The 25094-nt window shown below is 39.1% G+C and overlaps 1 protein-coding gene across 2 annotated transcripts in view; it reads right to left on the bottom strand.

Moving 5' to 3' along the window:
• Positions 1 to 25094, bottom strand: part of LOC149826866 (protein ZINC INDUCED FACILITATOR-LIKE 1-like) — a 208531-nt gene that overhangs the window by 116432 nt on the left and 67005 nt on the right. For both annotated transcript variants that reach the window (XM_090019009.1, XM_090019010.1), the window contains exons 4-8: positions 23832 to 23892; positions 23654 to 23756; positions 23436 to 23538; positions 23236 to 23289; positions 23081 to 23143 (exon numbers count right to left, since the gene is read on the bottom strand). In XM_090019009.1, the coding sequence (XP_089875135.1) occupies positions 23081 to 23143; positions 23236 to 23289; positions 23436 to 23538; positions 23654 to 23756; positions 23832 to 23892 (384 nt within the window). The remainder of the gene's footprint in view (positions 1 to 23080; positions 23144 to 23235; positions 23290 to 23435; positions 23539 to 23653; positions 23757 to 23831; positions 23893 to 25094) is intronic.

Raw genomic sequence — 25094 nt, 5'->3', positions numbered from 1 at the left:
TTTGCGATAGTGATGGATGAGCTTACGAGATCAATTCAAGAAAATGTACCGTGGTGTATGTTGTTTGCTGATGATATTGTTTTGATTGATGAGTCTAGAGCTGGGGTTAATGCTAAGTTAGAATTATGGAGACAGACATTGGAAGCTAGAGGTTTTAAGTTGAGTAAGAGTAAGACTGAATATATGGAATGTCGGTTTAGTAAGCAACGAAGTAGTGATGGGAGTGTAGTGAAGCTTGGTGAGCAAGATATACCGGTGAATGATTATTTCAAATATTTGGGATCCATCATTCAAAAGTATGGAGAAATTGATGGAGATGTAAATCATAGGATAAAGGTTGGGTGGATGAAATGGAAAAGTGCTACTGGAGTGCTGTGCGATCGTAGAATGCCATTGCGGTTGAAGGGAAAGTTTTATAGGACGACTATTAGACCCGCTTTACTATATGGTACGGAATGTTGGGCTACCAAGAGACATCATATTCAAAAAATGAGTGTAGCTGAGATGCGGATGCTTAGATGGATGTGTGGAAATACAATAAAAGATAAGATTCGGAACGAAGAGATACGTAAGAAGGTAGGTGTTGCACCCATTGAAAATAAGATGCGAGAGAATCGTTTACGGTGGTTTGGACATATTCGGCGAAGGCCTAATGATGCTCCAGTTAGAAGGTTGGAGAAATGGGAAAATATATTAGTTAAAAGAGGTCGGGGTAGGCCTAGGAAGACTTGGATGGAGATGATAGGAAAGGATAGGAATGCTTTGAACCTCACCGAGGACATGGCGTTGGATAGAAATGATTGGAGGAAAAGGATTCATGTGGAAGACCCAAAATGAATTTCTTTTTTGGTTCATATCGCTGACCCCAATTGTTTTGGGATGAAGGCGTAGTTGTTGTTGTTGTAATAACGTTCTTGTGGTTTCTATTATGTGTCTATGCTTTCTTTCCGCAAGACCATTTTGTTGCGGAGTGTTGGAACAAGAACGTTGATGACAAATTCCATTTTCTTTTAAATAACTTTAAAAATCATTGGACATATATTCGCCTCCCGAATCGGACCTAAGAATAGATAGATTTCCTAAAAATTGATTTTTAACCATCGCATGGAATTCTTTAAAGAAGGAAAAAACTTCGGATTTGCGACTTAGGAAGTAAATCCATGTGAATCGAGTGAAGTCATCAATAAAGACCACATAGTACGAAAATCCTCCTTTAGACATAATAGGGGAAGGTCCCCATACATCGGAATGAACAAGTTCAAAAGGCCGAGTGGTGAAGTAACTTCTTTGAGGAAATGGAGTAGCTTTAGATTTCCCAAAAATGCAATCTTTACAAGTCATGTGATTGTCTTTACAAGTATCGTTCAAAAAAGGAAAAAAAAGACATTTTTACAAAATTTGGATGACCAAGTCTCTCATGCTAAATTCCAATATTTTTGTCTTTTACAAGATTGCAAGATGACTTAGATGGAAGAGTCAAGAAATCCATAAAATAGAGATCACCCCTTCTATGGCCTTGCCCAATCAGCTTCCCTGACTGGAGATCCTGCACGGTGCAATCTTTAGGTGAGAAAGAGACTTGGCATCCATGATCGGTGATTTGGGAAACAGAAAAAAGATTTAGATTAATTTTTGGAACAATTCTTACTTTAGGAATGAAAAAGTTTTGAGAATTTTTAAAATCAAGTGTTCCAATACTTTCAATTTTCAAAGACGTTCCATCGGCCATTGAAACATAAGAGGATATGGGTTCGGAAAAAACATTTGAAAGAGAGTTTTTATGAGATGTCATATGAAAAGAAGCACCAAAGTCTAGTATCCACATACCTGGAGGTGATGAAGAATAGGCGATGGCGGCTCCGGATGTTGAAGAAGAAGTCTTGAGAAGATGTTGGAGAACTTCGGAGATATGATTAAGAGTTTCTTTGATATCTCTCTCTTTGGCACTTTCTTCTTCCTTCTTTGGAGAATTTTCTCCAACCGCGGCTACTTTTCCCTTAAGTTTGGGACAAACCGGTCTAATGTGTCCCGGTTCATTACAATAATGACATATCACTCCTTTTCTAGGCCCATTACTATTTTTGTTAAAGTGAGGAGGTCTATATGCTTTTACATTTGATTCGAGCCTAGTAACGGACAAAACTTCATCACTCTTAACGCTTAGTCCAAGTCGAGTTTCCTCTTGGCATATTTCGGCAAGGGCGTCTTCAATGGGTAAGGCTTTGCTTCTATGAAGAAGGGATGCCCTAACTTGTTCAAATTCCGGTCGAAGATCATGAAGAAATTGGAAAAAGTGCTCTTTTTCAATTTGTTCCCTTCTTAACTCAATATCTTCCGGAGCCACCCATTTAGGCTCAAGAAGAGCAAGTTCATCCCAAAGAGTGGTTAGAGAGCTAAAGTAGTCCCGGACACTCATATCCATTTGTTTGGTGGAACGGATTTTTTCTTGACAAAAAAATTGTCGAGCAAGGTCCTTTTGGGTACACATACCCTTAAGAAAAAACCATGCCTCATTAGCCCTTCTAAATTTAGCAATATTAGCACAATTTTTAAGATCTACATTGTTCATAAACCATGCCAAAATTTTGGCATGGTTACTCTCCCAATCCTCAACTTTGGATTTACGGTCATTGATAGCTTTGATGCGTTCATCGCCATCTAAAGCTTTTTCAACCTCATTTTCGATTTTAGTGAGAACAAGAGAGGGTTCGGGAGTAGTTCCCATAACAAAACCCCAAAGTTTCTTACCTCTTAGATGATTTTCCATAGCGGAGGCCCACATAAGATAGTTGGACCCATTGAGCTTAAAAGAAAGCTCAACTTTAGAATCACGTTCCATCGGCACCAAATATTCTTCCTTTCTTCAAAAGCTTGAGAGGCACACGTTCCAAGAGAAGCCCAATCACCAACCGAGCTCTGATACCATATAATGAAAAGAGGCGGAAGCACCAATAGAACAAAAAGCACTCTTTAAGAGTGACCACAAGAGCCAAGAACACAAACACCAAAGGTGTACACACAAAACTCACAAAAGTAGAAAATGACTTAAAGTCATAAGTTGAATATTATTGAAGAAAGAATGAGAAGGGTGAAAACCCATTGCCTTACAAGAGGAAAAACCTCCTCTATTTATAAAGGAGGGAGACATAAGAAGGGGACCACAAGGGGCTCCCATGTAGTCGTTGGGAGCCCCAACGGTCATAAATCTGACCGTTGGGGCCCCAACGACTACATGTGTGGGGCCCTTGTGGTCTTACAAAAAGCTGTAAATAAAAAAGAAAAAAGGAAAAAGAAAAAGGAAAAAATAAAAAAAAGAAAAAAGATTACATGTGGTTTTACCAAAATACCCCTATTGGGTATTTTGAGGAAAGAAAAAGAAAAAATTGTATATATATACATATATATGTATATATATACTTATATATATACGTATGTATATATATACTTATATATATACGTATGTATATATATATATAAGTATATGTATATATATGTATATACATAATTTAACAGTTACATTAGTTTAAGTACGTTAGATCTAGTTAATTAATTAGTTCAATTTAGCTAGTTGCATAGAATTCATTCTAATTCTTTAAGCCTTCTTTTAATTTTATGCATGGTAATTAGATTTAGTTTATTGTCATTTATATTCCTTCATTGCTTTGTTTATGTAGTGTTTAATTTTTTTTTCTTAGCTTAATTAATTAGTTTTAGTTCATTTAGAATTGGTTGATAATTAGAGTAGCTATTGCAGTTAGTTAGAATAGATAATGAAGTTTAATTGTTTTTGTTAATTCCAGAATTATTTCAGTTAATTCTTTGATTTAGGTTAGATTTTAGATAGTTTATTTTCTGTTTTTAGCAGTAGTTAAGTCAGGATTAATTTTTTTTATAGATGGTTAATTAGATAGTCAAGAAAAGTTAAAATAGAAATTATGCAAAAGCCGGTTTTTCAACAAACTTGATGTCATCATTTTATGTGCTTTTTGAATGAATTTTGTCCTGGGGTTTTTTCACTGTTTTCATCAAGGTGTCTACTGTTTTCATACCAAAATTCATTACATTTGAAGCTGGTTTGATAAGGTTTTCATTCTGATTTCGAAAATTGGTTTCTGCAGTCTCTTTGTTTCATTATGCTTTTGACAAGGGATAAATTTGTACTTTCAGCATCATTTTCGGTAGATTTTGATGGAGTTTTTGAGTTCTGTAACTTGGGTCTGGTTCTTGAGGGTTTCAAGAATATCTCAGCAAAATTCCAGACCAATCTGAGCCTGGCTACCCTCTCAAATTCGCTGTTTTCTAAAAGCTGTCCCTGTTTGTTCTGTTTTGCTTAGTAGTTAGGGTAGTTTAGTCATTTTCTTTAGGATTAATTTTTATTTATTAATTCTGTTATTTTTCTGAGTATTTTTAGAATAGAATACATTCTGGTCCTTGTCAGAAATTAGAGAATTAAATTAGAAAATTTTAGTTAATTATTTATTTTTTTACTTAATTATTCGATTTTCTCGCTTTGTATTGTAGTTAAATAGATAGTCACTTAGTGTATTGTAGTAGTGATTTAATCAGTTGTTAGTATTGGTTTACTTGCTTTCTTCAGTTCTTAATTGTGTTGTTATTGCTTTCTTAGTTGTGAAATTAGTTGTTTAGTTCCATTAATTTTCTTATTGCTTTCTTTAATTATTACTTAATTGTTTAAGTAATTTAGGTACTAACTTTATAGTTTGAGTTTGCATAGATTAGGTTTTTTGCAGGTTGTACATGCATATAGAGGAGGTCAGCATTGAAGGTTAATTCTTGGCTTCTTTAGATTTCCTTGGAGTCCTAGAGCATAGATTATGATTTTACTGTTTTTATTTGTTCATTGAAATTGTACTTGAAAACATGTAATTCTTTTATTTTTGAGATATTAATAAAGTGAATAAGTTAAGTGAATTGTGCATTTGCCCTATTCCTGTTCCTTGAGTTCGACCCGGTCTTACCACTAATGTATGCTGGTTTCTTATCATTTGGTGTACGGTTTACACGAGTTTTTATTGAAAATATTATTTTAAAAATTGTTTTACAAGAAAACTTACACCATTTTATTTTCAAATAATCTTTCAATTTTTCCTATTCTTTTGATGTCTAAAATAGATCCATTTGTTGTAGAAACAATGGAAGGGTTTGAAATTGGTTCACACTCGAGTAAGTGAAATTAGGTGTCATGTGAAAGGAGGCACCAAAATCAAGAAGTCTTTTGTCCATACCTAGAATAGTCGAAGATGAGATGGTTTCTCAGAGACACTTGTGGATTCCTTCATTATTTGATAAATGCCCTTGGTTAATTCGATCATGCTCCATTATGCAATGGTTTTCTTGAGTTGTTCTTGGCTTGTTCCCGCTACATATTTGCCCTTTTTAAGTTTGGGGCATTCCGATCTAATATGACCGATATCTCTATATTGATGGCAAGTCACCCTTCAAGGGATTCCACTATTATTTCTGTTGAAACGTGGAGGCCTATAGATCTTGGTAGAGGCCCGGGTTTGGAGGCAGCAAGAATGGTGTTATTGACTTTTTTTCCTTGTTTTCTCTCAATCTTCCTTCCTCCAACTTGGTGATATTCTCATAAAGGATAGGAATGGATTATCTATGGAGAAACGTCATTCTTATCCCTTCAAATTCGAGTCTCGAGCCATTGAAGAACGTGAAGAATTTTTTTCTTGACTTGCTCTTGCTGAAGATGAAGATACCCAGGAGTCTCCCTTTTAGGCTCTAAGACGGATAATTCTTTCCAGAAGAGACTCATCGCCTTGTAGTATTCTTAACTGTCTTGTCTCGCTTCATGAAGATAATTCTTTTGTGTAAATTTCACCAATGGGCAATGACTTTGAAAGTGTAGATGTCTCTCAAGAAATCCCATGTTTCATTGGCTGTCTTGAATCTAGCCACACTATCAAGAAGGGAAGAATCCACACTACTCAAAACCGAGTCCAGATCGGGTTCCATCACATGGCACAAAAATTTGTGCATTAAGCACCTAATTGCCCTCCATCAGGCCTTTGGGCCCCACAACTGACAGCCCTGTCCCCAAGATGGACGGTGATTAGGTGCTTAATGCACAAATATTTGTCCAGTCATATTGCACCTGATCTTTTCACCTCACAATCCAAGCAATTTTTTTTGCATTATCCATAAGCCAGTCCATATGCCTTTTCTCATATCGAAGAGTAGCCGCAATGTTCTCGTCTTCATCTGAAAATGTTATGTTCCTATCAACCATCTGGGTGAAGGAGAGTTGAAGCTCTAGAAAATCATCTTCAATGTATTTGATCAATCCTTTAGACAAAATGTGATTCTCTATGGTGGCAGCCCAAGCAGTCAGGCTCATTCAATTTGATGGGCATGACAAACACGAGTTCTTTCTCCGTAGTGAGAGGAAGGGAGGATGAAGATGACTTGAGAAAGATTGAAAGACACATGAAGTGTAAAAAACCACACAAAAGAAAAAAAAAATTGTGGACCTGGATCGGATCCGGACCCGGATCCAAAAATAGGGGCAGGCGGTCGGGCACCGCCTGCATGTTTTAAATAAAACACGCAGGGGAGGGACAACCGGTGAATTCCTTCCCCACGTGTCGGCGGTCTTCCCTCCACCTGACGATCACCGCCCTCTCTATATTTTTTCCGGCAGCATCGCCGGCCACCCGACCCTCTCCTCTCCCGTTTCCTTTTTTCGGTCGGCCGCCCGCCGTTGGCAGGCCTGTTGCCTTCCCCTGACGCCATCCCTCTGTTGTCGACACCCCCTCTCCCTGCTGCGATCTCTCGGCTCATCGAAAGACCCCCGACACCGGCAGCCTTCCCGAGCCTCCCCTCTGTGGCCTCGCTCCCCTCTGGTAAACCCCGACACCCCCTCCTCGTCTCCCATCTCGCCGCCGTCAGGTGAACCGTGAACCTCTCCGCCCTCGCGCTCCGGTGACCCGGTCGACGCGACCTCGCCAACCTCCCCTTCTCCTCCCTCTCTCTGTTACCTTTTCCCCCTCTCTCGTCTTCGTCAGTCTCACTAGGCACCCGACCCCGACCTCCGGCCACCCTTCCTGGCGAGCACTTTCCGCTCCCATCTCACCCTCGTTCCGGCCTCCTCCCAGATAAGACCCCCCCTCTCAGTGTTGTCTTCTTCTTCTTCTTCTTTTTTGCCTGTTTTCGCAGAGGAGGGGCCCAACCCCTCCCTGTCTTCCCATTTTCGTAGGGGAGGGGCTCGCCCCTCCCTGTTGCCCCATTTTCGCAGGGGAGGGGCCGGGCCCCTCCCTGTTCCCTTTGTATGCAGGGGAGGGACCGAGCCCTCCCTGTGTCCCCTGTTTGTAGGGAAGGGGCCGAGCCCCTCCCTATCTCCTCTTTGCTTTTCCGGCAGGCAGGGGCGAAGCCCCTGCCTCCGCCTCCTCATTTCAGGCAGGCAGGCGCTTTGCCGCCTCCCTCCTCCTCTCCTGTTGCTAGTCGAGGTCGGGCTCGGCCTGACAACCGAGCCCACCCCTGTTGGGGGCCTAGCGAGCTCACTCGTCCGAGTGAGCTCGGCCCCCTCTCTCTCCCTGTTCGGGGCTTGCAACCCCTTTAGGTTATTTTCAAGCATTTGTAATACTCACTTTTGTTTTTTTTGCAGCTTGTGCAACTAAGCCCGCTAGGGCCCACGGCCCGAGACCATCATTCGTACGCTCGAAGGCACTCGCAACCCATAAGGTAAGGGAAAGTTGCGCAAAAAGGGTAATAGATTAACCAAATTAAGTTGAAATAATTAAAACGACCATGCTAGATATGCTTAGATTTACTTTATTTTTTCTGTACTTATTCGCTTTGTGTATTTACTTGCATACACGCTTATTGGTCGAGGTACAATTTTGTACCTCATGCATTAATTGCACATTTACTTTTTTGCTCAGATATTTGGTCGATGTACGGTTTTGTACCACGTGCATTGTTTACACATTTACTTGTTTGTCCATCTTTTTGGTTGAGGTACGGTTTCATACTTCGTGCATTTTGCTTATGCATTTTTCGCTCAACGTGCGATTTTACACATCGAGTATTACTTAGTACTTTGCTGTCATGCTATAATGTGCACATGCTCACAGTTGTGCTATACAAGTAAATGTAGCTTTTTATATATCCTGTTTTCGCTCGTCTTCAAAGGATAAGAGTTGCGCTTGTGCGCAAAAGTTCTTTTTAAAAGAATTCCTTATGCAAATCCAATTTTCAAATGCACCATTCTGCAAAAGCAAAGATTGAAAGTCTTGTCGGTTGTGAAAGTGCAATTAAGTTTTTTCAAGTCGGCATTTTCGAAAAAAATGTTTTACAACTATAAATTAATATTTTGATATGACTCAAAAACTATGAAAAAGGTTACAACTTATCAAGTGCACAGTCTTGCAAAGCAGCTCGAAGGTGGTTTTGGGAGTTGCCATATAACAATCAAGTCTCTCAAATTACTGTGTCTTTGGAAAACGAAAGCAAGATACGAGGCGATCTCATATCGTGCAATATGCCATTGTTGTTAATATAATTTAAAAGACTTGATCTTGTCAAACTAAGTAATTATTATCACTTTTTTTATGAAAGATAAATGTTAGAGTTTCTTTTGAGAAATCATTTTCTTTTTATCGTAATCGTACATTTCGACATGTATGATCGTACCTTTTGATAGGTACGTCACGTTGGTGTTACGATGATCGGATGAGAGGTCTGTGGTAACCTCAAAACGTATTTTGGCACATTAATGTAATCATGTAATATTAATATTCGCCTAACAGGCAATAGGCTCATGACGGTCTAAAGGACCCAAGCATGTCAAGTTTGAACTTGAATGGCTACATTGTCTACTTTGGCAAAACAATGTTGTGAAGATTTTTTTTTGAGAAATCCATACCCCTCTCATCGTAGTTGTATTTTTGAACAGGTACGTAGCGTACTACGATGAGTAGGATGAGATGTCTATGTTTACTTCGAACGTACAATGTCACGTGTTTGAGACCACAAAATGGTAAAGTTTTCACCCTCACAATAAGTTGACCACTCTCATCGTGGTTGTAGGTACGCTGCGTACTGCAGTGAGTAGGATGAGAGGTGTGTGGTTGCCTCGAACGTGCAATGGCGCGTATAAATCACTTAATGATGATGATTTCGCCTTCACAAACAAGATACTTGAGTGGGTCTAGTAGACCAGAGCATGTAGAATGGGGCGACGGTTAAGAAACCCCCGTCGTGCCTATTCGACCCGTTGACTTCATCAAGAGAGAGGATGAATGGTACCAAAACTCTGATGAATAAGCCATTAATGGCTATTTCGGGCAAAAGACCCAGCTTCTCAGTAATGAGAGTTAAGAAAAATAGTCTATAAAAGATAGCTTTTAAGCAACTTATGAAGAAGTTTGGATTCATCCACGGGCCACCTATGCCTTTGGGGATTTACTCTCTTGGTCACTGGTCATCCCCTTAGGAGCGAACTTAGTCAGCCATCCGGGTTATCTAAAACACATAGCATAATAAACCCTCGGACTGGTCTCGACTGTTTTTATGTTTCGTGCCTTGCGCGTACCCACCTGATAAACTAATATCGAAACATAAGTTAACTTATTCACATTATTTGAGATGTGCATGATGTGACATGACTTGCTTGTTTGTTCAATAGTTCAATATACTACTCGTTGAATTATGCATGTTTGTTGTAGCGTTACACTAGTTTTTTGCTAGTAATAACTAGCTGCTCATACTGACTAAATGCTCATGATAATAGCATTATGTATGTTGCAATATGATACATGTGACTTGTTTCACTACTTGGTTGAACTATTCGTACTTGTTGCAATGTAGCACTTGATGGCTTGAGTCTCTTATGACGGATTTAACTGTTCGTCTTATAGGCTGTTTACATCTTATGATTACTTACGGCTCGTAATCTACGAACTGTTTACATCTTATGACTAATGTAACTACTTACAACTCGTAATCTATGAACCGTTTACAAGTAAGACTAATGTAGTTCCTTGTCTCATAAGTTGCTTACATCTTGTGATTTATATAACTGTTATTGTGTAATTGCTTACCGCGCGTAGCTTATAAACGGTTTGTTGAGCAATTGCTTGCACTTTATGATTAATATATTTGTTTGCCGTGAAAGTGGGTATATCTTGTGTAGAATGAACTATGACCTCGTGATAGTTGATAGCTCACTTGATTATATAGTTAAGTGCTCACATTGAAAACATTTATTTGTTTTCATACTCAATTGTTCATGTTAGAAATACCAGAGTTACCGGAAGCGCCTAGGCAAAAGGGGAAGCGCGCTTCCCCGAAGCGCGCTTCGGAAGCGCGAAACGTCGCGCTTCCGAAGCGTGAGGGGAAGCGTCCCCCTTTTTTGGGAAGCGCGCTTCCCTTTTATGGGAAGCGCGTCCCCCTTTTATGGGAAACGCGCTTCCCATAAATGGGAAGCGCGCTTCCCCCACGTTTCCCCCACGCTTCCCCCACGCTTCCCCTTCGCTTCCCCCTCGCTTCCCCCTCGCTTCCCCATTTTTTTCATTTTTTTTCGCTTCCCCTCGCTTCTGGTTCGCTTCCTAGGTCGCTTCCGGTTCGCTTCCTAGGTCGTTTCCGAGACGGTTCGGAATTTTCTTCTAAGTGGTCCCACGCTTCCCCGCTTCCTAAATTTTTTAAAGTGCCTCGCTTCCCGCTCCCGCTTCCTCGACTGGTAACTCTGAGAAATACTTATTTATTTGCATAGTCTATTGCACATGCTAGATATAACTCATTTCTTGCTATAATTGCTTATTTCAATTCTATATTGTCTTATATGTGCACCTACCGGTTTTTTGTGAAACTGACCTATTTTATGGGTAGGTGATATTTTGAACTGCGATGACACGATGGCATGATGAATTCAAGATGAGACTCTTTCCTTGATGTTTCGCTCTTGAGGATATTTTAGTAAATTCGTATAAGGGTCTTCTTGTAAATCTCTCATTTATACAAGTCTTAAAACTATTAAAAATTGTATTTTCATAATCTATTTGATTTATTAAATATATGGTGTTGTAAATATGTTATGTAAGAGAGAATTTGCGCTGTAATGCGCCAAAGGTCCAGGGACTTGTTATTTCAAACATGATTTTTCGCTGAACCTCTGTTTCAAACTCTGATAAATAATCGATTTCAAAGCTTTCAACCTTTTCATAAAAAGTTTTAAGTCCCAGATTTTTTGGGTGTTACATGAAGCTCCGACAAGGACTCCAGGCCAGAGATGTGCGATCATGAACACTCAAGGACCGCGATTCACACACCAAAATGATAAAAGAGCCTAATGGCTCTAATACCATATAATCAAATAAAGATGAAAAAAAATACACAAGATTGCAATATGCAATAAGCCAATACACAAGCCACTAAGGGCAATACAAGAGCACAAAGATACACAAGAGAGAGTCATTAAAAAATATATAAATTTTATATATAAAATGATGAAGAACAAGCATAATTTACAACAGCAAGGAACCCATTTATATAAACATGAAGATGAGGACAAAAAAAACATGCTAGCTGTCAAACATGCTTAACAACGAGTACCCAACAGCTATTTCAAAAACAATATTAAATATATATTATATATAATATTATTTAATATATGAACAAAGGGTAATATATGTATATACATACGTATACTTGTGCATATATACGTATATATACCTAATGTATGTATACATATACATACACATGTATACATAGGAAGAAAAAAAAAACAATTATATATTTTAACAGAAATACAAATTCATAAAAAAGAAATAATTAGATGATGGCATAAACATTCCTCTGTGAAGAAACAAAAAGAAGCTCAAAAAGAGAAAAAAACAAAAATGCAGAATACCACATTTGACCTGCCAGTCCAACTTACTCTCCATAAAAAAAAGGGATCTTGACCCTGCATGCCTCTACACCATGAGAATATATATATATATATATATATATATATATATATATATATATATATATATATAAAATTTAAATTAGGACATGGTACAAAAATGATTTTCCTCGCTCGAATTTCTAAAATCACACGGTAGACTTCCTCTTTTTGAGCATTTTTTACCAGGCCTACACTTAGTAAGAAAGTACCCTCCAAATCATTGGCGGCATAATCCAATCTCAATCCCCATATAAAGCTTAAGCTTATCTTGGTTAATATATGTAAAACTCATGTTTTAAAAAAAAATACGTTTTGGATTCAGGTTGGATGAGACTGGATCCAAGTCGTAGAAAGGCCTGCCCCGTATCTTATTTAAACCCCCCGCAGGGGGGGGGGGGTCCTTTAAAAAAAAAAAGAATGCAGCCCTTCATTCTTTCTCTCTCCCCGATACCCCCTGACTTTTCTCTTCCTCCTGTCTCTCTCCCCCCCTTTGCAGATTTCCCCCCTTTTGTGCAACCCTCACCCCCGAATCCCCTCTACAACCCTGCTTCCCCCTCTCGCCTGGTTCCCCCTCATCGGAGCTCTCCACGCGTCGACGAAAATCGACCCGACCCTCGCCCTCTTTTCTCTCCCTCGCCTGACTTCGTTGTCGAAGTCGTCGATCGGAGCTACCTGACCTCGCAGGTATGTGTGGCTCCCTCCTTCTCTCTCTTATTGTTTGGGTTAACAGGGGAGGGGCGCAAACCCCCCTCTCTCTCTCAGGTTTAGCCGGTAGGAGGGGCACCCTCCTGCCGTCGCCTGTGTTCGACTGACTGGCAGGGGGCGCCCCCTACCACCCCCCTTCTTCTTTCATTCGAAGGGCAGGGGCGCCACACTTGCCTTCTTTTATTTTTCGGCCATCAGGCAGGGGGTATCGCTCCCCCTGCCTCTTCTTTTTCTGGCGCCCCCTGCCTCTTCCTTTTTCGGCCAATAGGCAGGGGGCGATGCCCCCCTACCTCTCCTTTTTTCGGCCAGAAGGCAGGGGTGCCACCCCTTGCCTTCCTCCCTTTTTCTGGCCAACAGGCAGGGGGCGGCACCCCCCTGCTCTTTTGTTTTGGGCCGAAAGGCAGGGGGTGACCCCCTTGCCTTCCTCCCTTTTTCCGACCAATAGGCAGGGAGGCAACACCCCTTGCCTCTTCTGTTTTGGGCCAGAAGGCAGGGGCGCCGCCCCCTGCCTTTCCCCCCTTTTTCTGTCGGCAGACCAGAGCCACCAAGTGGCTCTGGATTTGCCAAGAGGGAGGGTGTCGAGCCCCCCCCCCCCCCCCCCCTACTCTTTTTTCCCCTGTCGACTGTTAAATTATATACTCATCATTCAATGTAATATATATATTTTATATATATATAAGGTAATACATATACATATATTAATATATATGTATCTATTTATTATATATATAAAATATATATTTCTGTTTTGTTTAGCCGTAGGGGTAGATTAGTCTTTTCCTCTATTTTACGCACATTCACCTTATGAATGTGATTGTAATTTGTTTTAGTTTCTTTTTCTTTTATTTTTTATTTTTTCTTTTTGTAAAGTACCAAAAGGTACCTTGGGGGGCCCACTAACATAGACGTTGGGCCCTCTCCAACGGTCACATTTGTGACCGTTGGAGGGGCTCCAACGTCTATGAGTGGAGCCCCTCCAAGGCTCCTCTTGTGTTGATTATAAATAGGGGTTTCACCCCCTTGTATTTCTCATGGCTTTGAGTCAAAGCCCAAGTTCTCAATAAATCGATTCCATTGTTTTTATGCCTTTGTGCATTTGTGAGTTGTGCCTTTGTGCACAAGTGTTCTAAAGTGTTCTTATTGTGCATTCGTGGTGGGTTTATTATCAAGAATATTAAGGTCTTGATATTAGTATCTTATTGGAGATACTTTCACATGGTATTAGAGCCTCGTTGGAAGGAGGAGGATCGTGCATCTCGTCTCTTGTGAAGTACCTCGAAAAACGTGCCCTCAAGCTAGTGAAGTTTTGGAGTAAAGTATTTACTTCGGGCAATATTTTAGAAGCAACTTTTGTCAAGAAAAGTTTGAAAAACCGTTAAGGTACGCATTATTTTCCATCTTTTCTTCTCTCTAATGGGTGAAAAAGACTCTCACTTCTCCCTTGGGTTTAAACTTAGTGGTTCAAACTACCATGTTTGGGCCGGCAATATGGAAGCCCATATCAAAGGGAAAGGCCTTTGGGGTTACGTTCAAGGTTCCATATCGGAACCCGAACCCAAACTTTCTATTATAGAGAAAGGGAAAATTAAGATTCTTGAAGGAGAAGATAGACAAAAGGCCTTAGAAGAATATTCCAAAAAGCATGATGAGTGGGAAATGAAGAACTTCAAAATATTGTCTTGGATTTTTTCATCCGTCGAAACCAAGATCAATGCCAACATCATTAAGTTTAAAAGGGCCTCCGAAGCTTGGTTGTACCTTGAAAAAATGTATACTTCAAGGGACTTGTCTCACAAATACTATCTCCAAAAGCAAGTCTTGACTCTTCAACAAAATGATTTATCTATTCGGGAATACTTTGCCGAATTATCATCTATTTGGGACGAGTTTGCTATGCTCGAACCAAAATGGAGCGGAGAAGCTATTGAATTAAGGCACAAACAACTAGAGGAAGATCGATTTTTCAACTTCCTAAATGGTCTTAGACCCGAATTTGAGCAAATTCGGTCCTCTCTTCTATCCGCTTTCACATCCCCCTCTATTGAAGATGTCATCACCAAGCTAAGTGGTGAGGAAACACGTATGGGGATCAGTAAAAATAACCCAAGCATCCTTGCTACACCTTCTCAAAGTGATTATGAAGTGGTTAATGCTGTGTCAAGACCCGAAAATAATTTGAAGACCTACAAACCGCCCCATTTCAAAAATCAAGGGCAAAATGATCGATATGGCAAGAGAGATTATAGCAAATTAACTTGCCATTTTTGTAAAGAACCGGGACATATCAAACCCAATTGTCCCAAATGGAAGAAATTTCTTGCCGCAGCTTTAGCATCCCAATCGGAGGAACGGCCTTCGACATCAAATGAACCTCTTTCACTTCATCAAATTATGGATGCTCTTCAACCTCTTCTCAAAGGAGGCATTTCTGGAGCCGCTATGTCATCCTCTTCATCTCTTGGTAAGACATCTTGGCTACTTGATTTCGGTGCTTCGTTTCATATGACTCCAAGTCTTTGTTTTCTTTCTGATTATTCTAAAAATTGTCTTCCATCTTTTGTCTCAACGGCGGATGGAACACCTCTTGAAATTAAAGGAATGGGCAATTTTGAAAAACAAGACTTCTTTATCCCAAAAATTCGTCTTATACCAAAACTAAACTTAAATTTACTTTCCGTTTCTCAACTCTCGAACTGTGGTTGCGATATAAAATTCTCTTCTGATAAATGTTGGATACAGGATCGTCAGTCCGGGAAGTTGATTGGGGAAGGCTCTAGGAGAGGAGACCTCTACTATGTTGATTTTCTTAAAATTCCCAAGAATCAATTTTGTAATGTTGCTCAAAACAAAGATATTCATGTATGGCATAAGAGATTGGGTCATCCCAACATTGTTAAAATCTCTTATTTGCCTTTTATTAAGCATCTTTGTAATGAAAATTTTGTTTGTAATGAATATATTCTTGGAAAAATGAGAAGTCTTCCTTTTCCTCAAAGATCCATGTTTACAACAAAACCTTTTGAAATCGTTCACTCCGATGTATGGGGTCCGGCTCCGGTAATATCCAAGGGAGGTTTCTCTTACTATGTTATCTTTGTGGACGACTTCACTAGGTTTAGTTGGATATATTTTCTTAAACATAAACATGAAGTTTTTTCAACTTTTAAAACATTTCATATGATGGTTTTAAATCAATTCAACGGAAATTTAAAAATTCTTAGAACCGATTCGGGTGGCGAATACCTTTCCAATGAATTCAAAAGCTATCTTGAAAATTATGGAATTCTCCATCAAAAGTCTTGTCCTAAAACCCCCCAACAAAATGGGTTGGCTGAACGAAAACATAGGCATATTATTGAAACCACACGAACTTTGCTCATTTCTCAAAATATTCCGAAAAAACTTTGGGCGGAGGCCTCTCTTACTTTTGTCTATCTCATAAATAGACTTCCATCTAAAAACTTGAACAAGATTTCTCCATTTGAAAAATTATACGAAAAAGAACCTGATTATAGCAGGTTAAGGGTTTTTGGATGTAAATGTTTTGTCCTTACTGATAAAAATGACAAACTCTCCCCTAAGGCCATTCCTTGTGCCTTTCTTGGTTATTCTGAAACTCATAAAGGCTTTCGCTATTATGATGTTAAAAGTGATAAACTATATGTTTCCAGAAATGTAAGCTTCTTGGAAAATATTACTGGTTTCGAAAAACGTGAAACTAATGACGAGAATATGGACTATTCTTTTCTGTTTGATTTATTAACTGAAGATGATGATACTAGTGATGATGAAACAAATCAAAATGACTTGGATAATAATGAAACTCATTCTGATCAACACATCAATGAAGAACCACATAGAGATCCTATAACCTACTCTCATAGAGATAGGAATATTTTTAGAAGTTCCATTGAAAGATATGATAGTGAGTCTACCCCTTCAAGTGAAGGAAATCTTCGTAGAACCGAAAGATCAAGAAGACCCCCTTGTAGGTTCATCTCATATGAGTCCTTTTCACCAAAATATAGAGCATGTCTAAGCGTCATTCACTCGTACACAGAACCTAGGGATTTCGAAGAAGCACGTAAATGCCCGGAATGGATAGTCGCTATGAATAATGAACTTGAAGCCCTAAAGAAAGCAAAGACCTGGGAGTTTCAAGACCTTCCTAAAGACAAGAAAGCAATAGGGTGTAGATGGGTGTTTAAAGTCAAAACTAAGAGTGATGGGTCTCTTGAGAGATATAAGGCCTGCTTAGTTGCAAAAGGATATGGTCAAAAATATGGGATTGATTATGAGGAGACTTTTGCCCCCGTTGCTCGAATGGTCATCGTCCGATGTCTTATAACCGTTGCTTCAATCAATAAATGGAATATCTATCAGATGGATGTTAAGAATGTGTTTTTAAACGGAGATCTAAACGAAGAAGTATATATGAATGCTCCTCCTGGAATGGAGTATCCTAAAGGAAAAGTGCTTCGTCTTCGGAAAGCACTTTATGGTTTAAAACAAGCTCCAAAGGCTTGGTATGATAGGTTTAACTCCGTAATATTAGAAAATGATTTCTCATCCTGCTTTACTGATACTGCTTTGTTTGTTAGAAAATCTAATGCAGGGATTGTTATTCTACTACTTTATGTGGATGACATGCTTATAACTAGGAGCGATTCTAAAGGGATTAAAAGCATAAAATCCATTTTAAAGGATAAGTTTGAAATGTCTGACTTAGGCTTCTTAACCTATTTTTTGGGTATTGAGGTAGCTTACTCTCATAGAGGATATTTTTTGTCTCAAACTAAGCTTGCATCTGAGATTATTGACAGGTCAGGTATTACAGATGATAAAATTTGTGAAACTCCTGCTATAGTAGGAGCTAAAATGAAGATTGATGATGGTGTTCCTCTCTCTGATCCTACTCCTTACAGGCAACTAGTAGGATCGTTGATGTACCTAAGTATCACCAGACCAAATATCTCACATGCGGTGCATACGGCAAGTCAGTTTCAGCATGCACCAACTTCTGTTCACATGGGTGCTATCTTACATGTCGTAAGATACCTAAAGCACACTATTAATAAGGGAGTTTTTTTGTCTTCTTCTTCTGAGTTAAGATTAATTGCTTATACTGACTCTAATTGGGGAGGTGACCCAAATAACCGTCACTCCACCACTGCTTTTTGTGTATTCTTAGGAGACTCATTAATCTCATGGAGATGTAAGAAGCAGCAAAATGTGTCTCTATCATCAACTGAAGCGGAATATCGTGCCATGGCGACTACTACCATGGAAATTGTTTGGATTCATCAGTTGTTGGAAGACATGGGGATCACTATTGAAGGGCCTACCAAGCTTTGCTGTGACAACAAAAGTGCGATTTATATTGCTAAAAATCACACTTTTCATGAACGGACCAAACACATAGAGATGGATTGTCACTACGTTCGGGAGGCGTACCTCAAAGGAATCATTGACCTTCCATATGTCACGTCCGAATATCAATTGGCGGACTTCTTCACTAAAGCCTTGTGTGCTCCGCATTTCAACTTTCTTCTTAGCAAACTCTCGGTCATCCTGCCCTAAGTTTGAGGGGGGGGTGTTAAATTATATACCTAATCATTCAATGTAATATATATATTTTATATATATAAGGTAATACATATACATATATTAATATATATGTATATGTATCTACTTATTATATATAAAATATATATTTCTGTTTTGTATAGCCGTAGGGGTAGATTAGTCTTTTCCTCTATTTTACGCACATTCACCTTATGAATGTGATTGTAATTTGTTTTAGTTTCTTTTTCTTTTATTTTTTATTTTTCTTTTTGTAAAGTACCAAAAGGTACCTTGGGGGCCCACTAACATAGACGTTGGGCCCTCTCCAACGGTCACATTTGTGACCGTTGGAGGGGCTCCAACGTCTATGAGTGGAGCCCCTCCAAGGCTCCTCTTGTGTTGATTATAAATAGGGGTTTCACCCCCTTGTATTTCTCATGGCTTTGAGTCATAGCCCAAGTTCTCAATAAATCGATTCCATTGTTTTTATGCCTTTGTGCATTTGTGAGTTATTTGTGAGTTGTGCCTTTGTGCACAAGTGTTCTAAAGTGTTCTTATTGTGCATTCGTGGTGGGTTTATTATCAAGAATATTAAGGTCTTGATATTAGTATCTTATTGGAGATACTTTCACACCGACTTGGTGCCCACCCCTCCTGCCCACGTCTTCTATTCGAGCCTTTCAGCTGCAGCAGGGTGCCCGGTTCTCAACATTTGAGGATCGAGCCTAGGCTCAATCCTGTCCAGAGGAAGGGCCAGGCTCGGCCTGACTACCGAGCCTACCTCCTCCCTTTTTTTTGTTGTTTGCCTTTGTCAACCGGAACCGAGCCCTGCTCGGTTGGGTTCCAACCGAGTCTGGCTCGACCGTGGCTTGCCCGGCCATGGGCGGCAGTGGCCCAACCATACCGGGCAGACTCAACCGGGTTGAGTTTGGTCTTTACTAAGCCCAACTGAGTTCCCATCTTCGGCAAGTCGGGCTCACCCGAGCCCGACTAACCCCGGGTCCCAACGCGGCTCTCCCCGATTGTCTTCTTTTCTTTATGTCATTTATTTTGTTATCACATTTTTACGTGCCCAGGTTTCTGCTTACGCATTTATTTTGTTTGACATGTGGTTTCACTCATTGCTTTATGTCATTTACTTTGTCATCGCGCTATCACGTTCACAGGCTAATGCTTATGTATTTATTTAGCCAGAGTATGGTTTCGTACTTTGTGTACTGCTTACGCATTTATTTGGCCAAAGTACGGTTTCGTACTTCATGCACTGCTTACACATTTATTTGCTCGGTGTGCGATTTCGCACACCGAGCCTTACTTTATACTTTGCCATCGCGCTGAAATGTGCATATGCCTGCATTATATATATATATATATTACTAATACATTGATGCAACCACGTAAGACATGCAAGTGCGTATTCTATCCTACCCTGTATTGAGCTTGCACTTTTTCAAAAGACACGAATTTACGTATAAGCGCAAAAACTTTAAGAAAAATAGATTTTTTGCAAGAATCCAACATTCCAAAAATGCGTAGTTTTGAAAAGAAAGATTTGAACACTTAAGGGTTGCCTAGTTGCAACTAAGTTTTTTCCAAAGTGGCATGATAGGAGAAAATGTTTTAACTTCGGTTTAATACTCGACATCACCAGGATATCTTTGGATGGGAGCATGAGAATGTGTTTGGTTGGGGTTTCTTCTGAGAAACCCATACCCCTTTTATCGTAAGCGATATCGAAAGACATGCGCCGCATGTTTGATATTACGATAACTGAATGAAAGATCCGTAGCGATCTTGTATCGTTCAAAATGCACAACAATATAAAAATGTTTCGAAAGACCAATTCATGTCAAACTAAACTAAAATGGTTACACTATTTCTTTCACGAAACAATTGAACTGGGGTTTCTTTCTGAGAAACCTATACCCTTCTCATCGTAGCGGTACTATCAAACATGCACAACATGTTAGTACTACGATGATGGGATGGATGAGAGATTCGTGGCGATCTCGTATCGTGCAAAGTGTACAATGATATAAAAGTATTTTGAAAGACCAATTCATGTCAAACTAAACTAAAATGGTTACATCATTTCTTTCGTGAAACGATTGAGCTGAGGTTTCTTTCTGAGAAACCTATACCCCTCTCATCGTAGCGGTCAGTGTTGTGAAAAGCGTTGAGACGTAGCGAGGCGCTCCACCAAAATCTCAGGCGAGGCGTAAAGCGTAATCCTCAAAAAAAAAATTGAAAACTTAAAAGAGACTATAAAAAATATCTAAAATTATGAATAAATAAAAATTACTTTATTGATGAAGCAAACAACCAACAAGAAATAAAAAATCTCAAATAAATACTGAAAAATATGAGATTAACATGTAAAAGTAACATTAATGCAACAACTTGATATACGTAAGTATCTAAGAAATAAAATATGAGCATTCATTCAATTCTATATAAGCCATATAGATGAACCTATACAAGAATTAACAGAGTTGAACAACAATTATTCATGCTCAGTTCGGCCACAAATGCTCAGGTGTATTACTCTTCTCCTCCCCTCACCCCAGTCCGGTAATCATAACAACCCCCTCATTGGTTTCACTAAACTTTCATTATATATGTATCTTTTGAATTATAACTCCCAAACCATTTCTGTCTAAGGGTTTCCTCCAAGCCTCACAAGGATTAAGGATGGTCGTATTGCTTACAAACCACAAATTCAAATATTGTCATCTGAATGTAGTCAATAAGGTCATAATAAAGTTATATCTTGTTTGGAACATAAACAAGGTTTATAAAAAGTATTCCACCGACTACATCAATAGCAATTCAAGAGATAAGAAGCAATAAGCATACACAGTAAAGCATAGATATACACTAACATCTAAGAATTCAATAAAAAAACTTAATATCAAACAATTAAAAAACAAACTAGGTAATGGATTGGGTTTGATTGGTCAAATCCAAAACTGGTCTGACCCATACCCATTGAAGTACTAGTACCAATACCTGTGTTGACACAGATGGGCATGTTCATGAAGTACCCATATTACATAGTTCATGACAAAGCCTAACCAAGCAGAGTCATGAGCTGTTTGGTTTATTTACCAGCCTTACCTCCAACCCACCCAAAATGCATCGTAAAAAAATTATCTTCTTCTTAGGCTAACAGACGAGAGAGACATAGGAGAGAGGTGGGAGACGAGCAGAGATGTGGGAGACGAGCGAGTGAGTGAGAGACGAGAGAGGGCCTGAGTGAGAGACGAGAGAGGGCCTGAGTGAGAGAGCGGAGAGACGAGCAGAGAATGAGGGTCCTCGATATATTAACTCTAATTTTCAGTCAAATGGGGGCTTTGACCCCCATTTGACCAAAACATTGAGGCATGTACGCCTCACCTTGGGGCGCGCCTCACCCCGAGGCGTACGCCTCAAAGCGTATGAGGCATACGCCTCAGGGCATTTACGCTTTTATGTTGTGCCTCAAGGCACAAAAGCCCTCGCTTTGAGGCGAGGTACGCTTTTTGCACTTTGAGGTACATTTTTAATAACACTGATAGCGGTACTATCAGACATGCAGAGCATGTTAGTACTATGATGATTGGATGAGAGGTTTATGGTAACCTCAAAGCGTGTAAAAGGCACATTATTGAAATCACATAAATGGTGATCATTGCCTTCACAGGTAAGATGCTCATTTGGTTTGAAATGGGTTGTCAGTTAAAATAAAATTTGATATACCCATTCATCATTTGTTTATGTCAAGAGAAAGGATGTGATGATAAAAAAACTTCGATGAACAACTTGTTAACAACCACCCCTCGGTCCAATGACTCGGTGTCCCCAGTCATCAGAGTTAGGAGACGAGACTACAAAAAATTATCCTAGGTGGTAGATCCCAATGATTTCTGCAGAAGTTGGATGCATCCCTTGCTACGAATGCCTTTGAAGAATTCTCTCCCGATCATTAGCCTTCTCCTTAGGAGTGGACTTAGCTAGCTGTTCGGGGTATCAAAAATACATAGCATAACAAACCTTCGGGCAATTTCAGTTGTTTCTACGTTTTGCACCTACACGTACCCTTATGACAGTTAATATCGAAACAAAGTTATCATGTTCAATTTACTTATTTTGACTTGCACACCACGAAAGGAACGACATACATATTAGTTTGGGTTCTGAATTATGCTCTGTATGCTCATTTCTGCATATTTTGAATTACATATCATGTATAAAATAAAGCATGTTTTAGTTTTATTCTAAATTGTTATACTTGTGCACCTATCAGTTTTTCATGAAACTGACCCGTCTTATGGGTACAGGTGTAGGTCAGTACGACAAGCGATGACACAATGACGTGATGATATCAAAATGAGACTCTTTCCCTGACGTTTTACTCCCGAGGATATTTCTGAAATTTTGCATAAGGGTTTTCTTGAAAATTTCTCTTTTGTATAAACTCTAAATTATTAAAAATGTATTTATTTTTAATTTATTTGGTTTTGAATGAACGAAGTTTCAAATCCGTTGTCTAAAAGAAAGGTTTTTGCAAGTAATGCGTCCAAAGTTCGTTGACTTGTTATTTCAAAAATACCATTTTTCGTTGAATTACTATTTAAAACTCTGATAAAGGAATGTTTACAAGGCTTTCAAAATTATCCTAAAAAGTTAGGAGTCTTGGATTTTGGGGGCGTTACAATATATTCATTTTGTCTACATTTAGTGAGATCAAGTTATCCACATAGTTATTTGAAACTAACCACATTAGGGTACTGTTGTTATATGCTTGAAATAAACCACATGCATCCACAACTCTCTTATCGCAACATGGTTTCAAAATTACCCATTATTTAGTATCAGTTGTCAGCCATGAAAGTTTAAAATTGTAAGTACCTGAGCCAAGAAACCTCCAATGGCTGGACCAAGAATCAGACCCATTCCCCAGGATGTACCAACCTGCAACAAGATTGCAAGGACAAGATATTATGCCCTCCTACATAAACGCATGAAATAACTATAATAGAAAAGCTGCAAAAAATGGCTCATACAACTGACAATCCCAAAGCCTGATATTCTGCACGGCATACTTCTGATGCATATGCCTGAAAATTGCACAAAATAATAAGGTGATATTTCAAATTTATTGAGAAAAAAAGGCTATCAATGATTCTATCCTCTTAGAGTGCATATCATGAACAAGTAGAGGATAAATATGTCCGTCTTCAAAAGCCACAAGTTGCATGAATACCTTGATTGGACCGAGGGATCCATTAAATATACCAAGAAGAAATCTCATTGAAATTGACATCCAAAAGGATGTACTAAGCCCAAAAAGAAGCATAAAAATGACTCTGAAAAAGAGGTCAATGAAATCAAAGGAGTGAAATAACATACAATAAATGCTTGCTTAAAAAAAACTACTGTCCATTGCTAGAAAAAGAAAGATTTTGACAATGCATTACTGACACTGAAGCTGTTCCAATGATGATGACAGGTTTTCGCCCATATCGATCTGCTGCCATTCCCCAAATAATAGAAGTCAAGAATCTTCCAAACATGTATGATGATCCTGGCATGATTAGTATGAAATATCATAAGGTTTGAATTTTGGAGACAGAACATCTAAACCAAAAAATGCAATTACCTATATAGCCAGCATAATACCCAATATCCTCCACACTTTCAGCAATATGGAAGTCTCTTGTCTACAACATAAAGGTTGAATGACAATAGCTTTCAGTTTATACGTAATGATGAAAAAAAAAGGAACGTGTGAAAGAATGGAAATCAAATGATGCTGTTCATAGATTATTTTGTGACAATGTTTTCAAGATTTATAACAATTTCATTTCCGAAAGTATATTAGTTCTATAAAGTTAAGCTCAAATACCTAAAATATTTAGGAAAAAATAAAAGAATTGATGGATTAAATGACTGAATATTATTCCCCTCAACTGAAAACAAAATTGAAGCTAGACTCTTTATTGAGAAAAGGCACAAGCAAAAGCAAGAGCATCTAGCTAATTGGACATGATTAGATCCGGAAAATGTGGGGGTATAATCATGGTTGCCAGTTGAGGAAGCGGGAGCGGGAAGCGAGGCATTTTCAAAATTTTAGGAAGCAGGAAGCGTAGAACCACTTAAAAGCGAATCGAAAATCGTCTCGGAAGCGACCTAGGAAGCGAGGGGGAAGCGATAAAATAAAATAAAATAAAATAAAATAAAAAAATTGACAAAAATGGGGGAAGCGAGGGGGAAGTGTGATGGGAAGCTTCCCATAAAAGGAAAGCACACTTCCTATTAAAGAGAAGCACACTTCCCATTAAAAAATGATGCTTCCCCGCAATGTTTCGCGCTTCCCCACTTACCTAGGCGCTTCCGGTAACTCTGGGTATAATATTCAGAAGTTGATGAGAACTACCATCTCATTGGGCTTCAAACAGTTCAGAAATTATTTGGTTAAGATGTTTTATCCCGGGTGATCGAGAACTCTGCATAACCAAAAAGGAAACTCTAAAACTCCCAAAGCATGTTAATTTTGTATAGGACTTTCTCTTTGCTACTATTGACCCACCTCCATATCAATCTTTGGAAAGATGTTGGCTTTTCGTGCCTTGATATAGCATGGACATTGTACTTTGATGTATGAGACACCCTTTTAGTATATCCAAAGTTCCTTATGAAGGGTTGAGTGATGAATCATGTTGTCTGCCTTAGCAGTTTGGTGTCATAGACCCACAAGGGTGTTGAGAGATATAATTTACTCAAGAGAGGCCACTTTTGCAATGTTAGCATAGGGAGATTCCTCAGTGCAGCTACACCTTTTGAAATCCTCCGGTGTTGTACCAATTTCTTATTGGCCAAGAAATAGCCTTGCTCCACTTAACAGATTCTAGGGTCCAGACCC

The sequence above is a fragment of the Nuphar pumila genome, chromosome 10 (assembly GCF_984573655.1).
Source record: "Nuphar pumila chromosome 10, dmNupPumi1.hap1.1, whole genome shotgun sequence".
In the NCBI taxonomy this organism is placed as follows: Eukaryota; Viridiplantae; Streptophyta; class Magnoliopsida; order Nymphaeales; family Nymphaeaceae; genus Nuphar; species Nuphar pumila.
The sequence above is the reverse complement of the archived record's forward strand: the minus strand, read 5'-3'. Positions and strand labels throughout refer to the sequence as shown.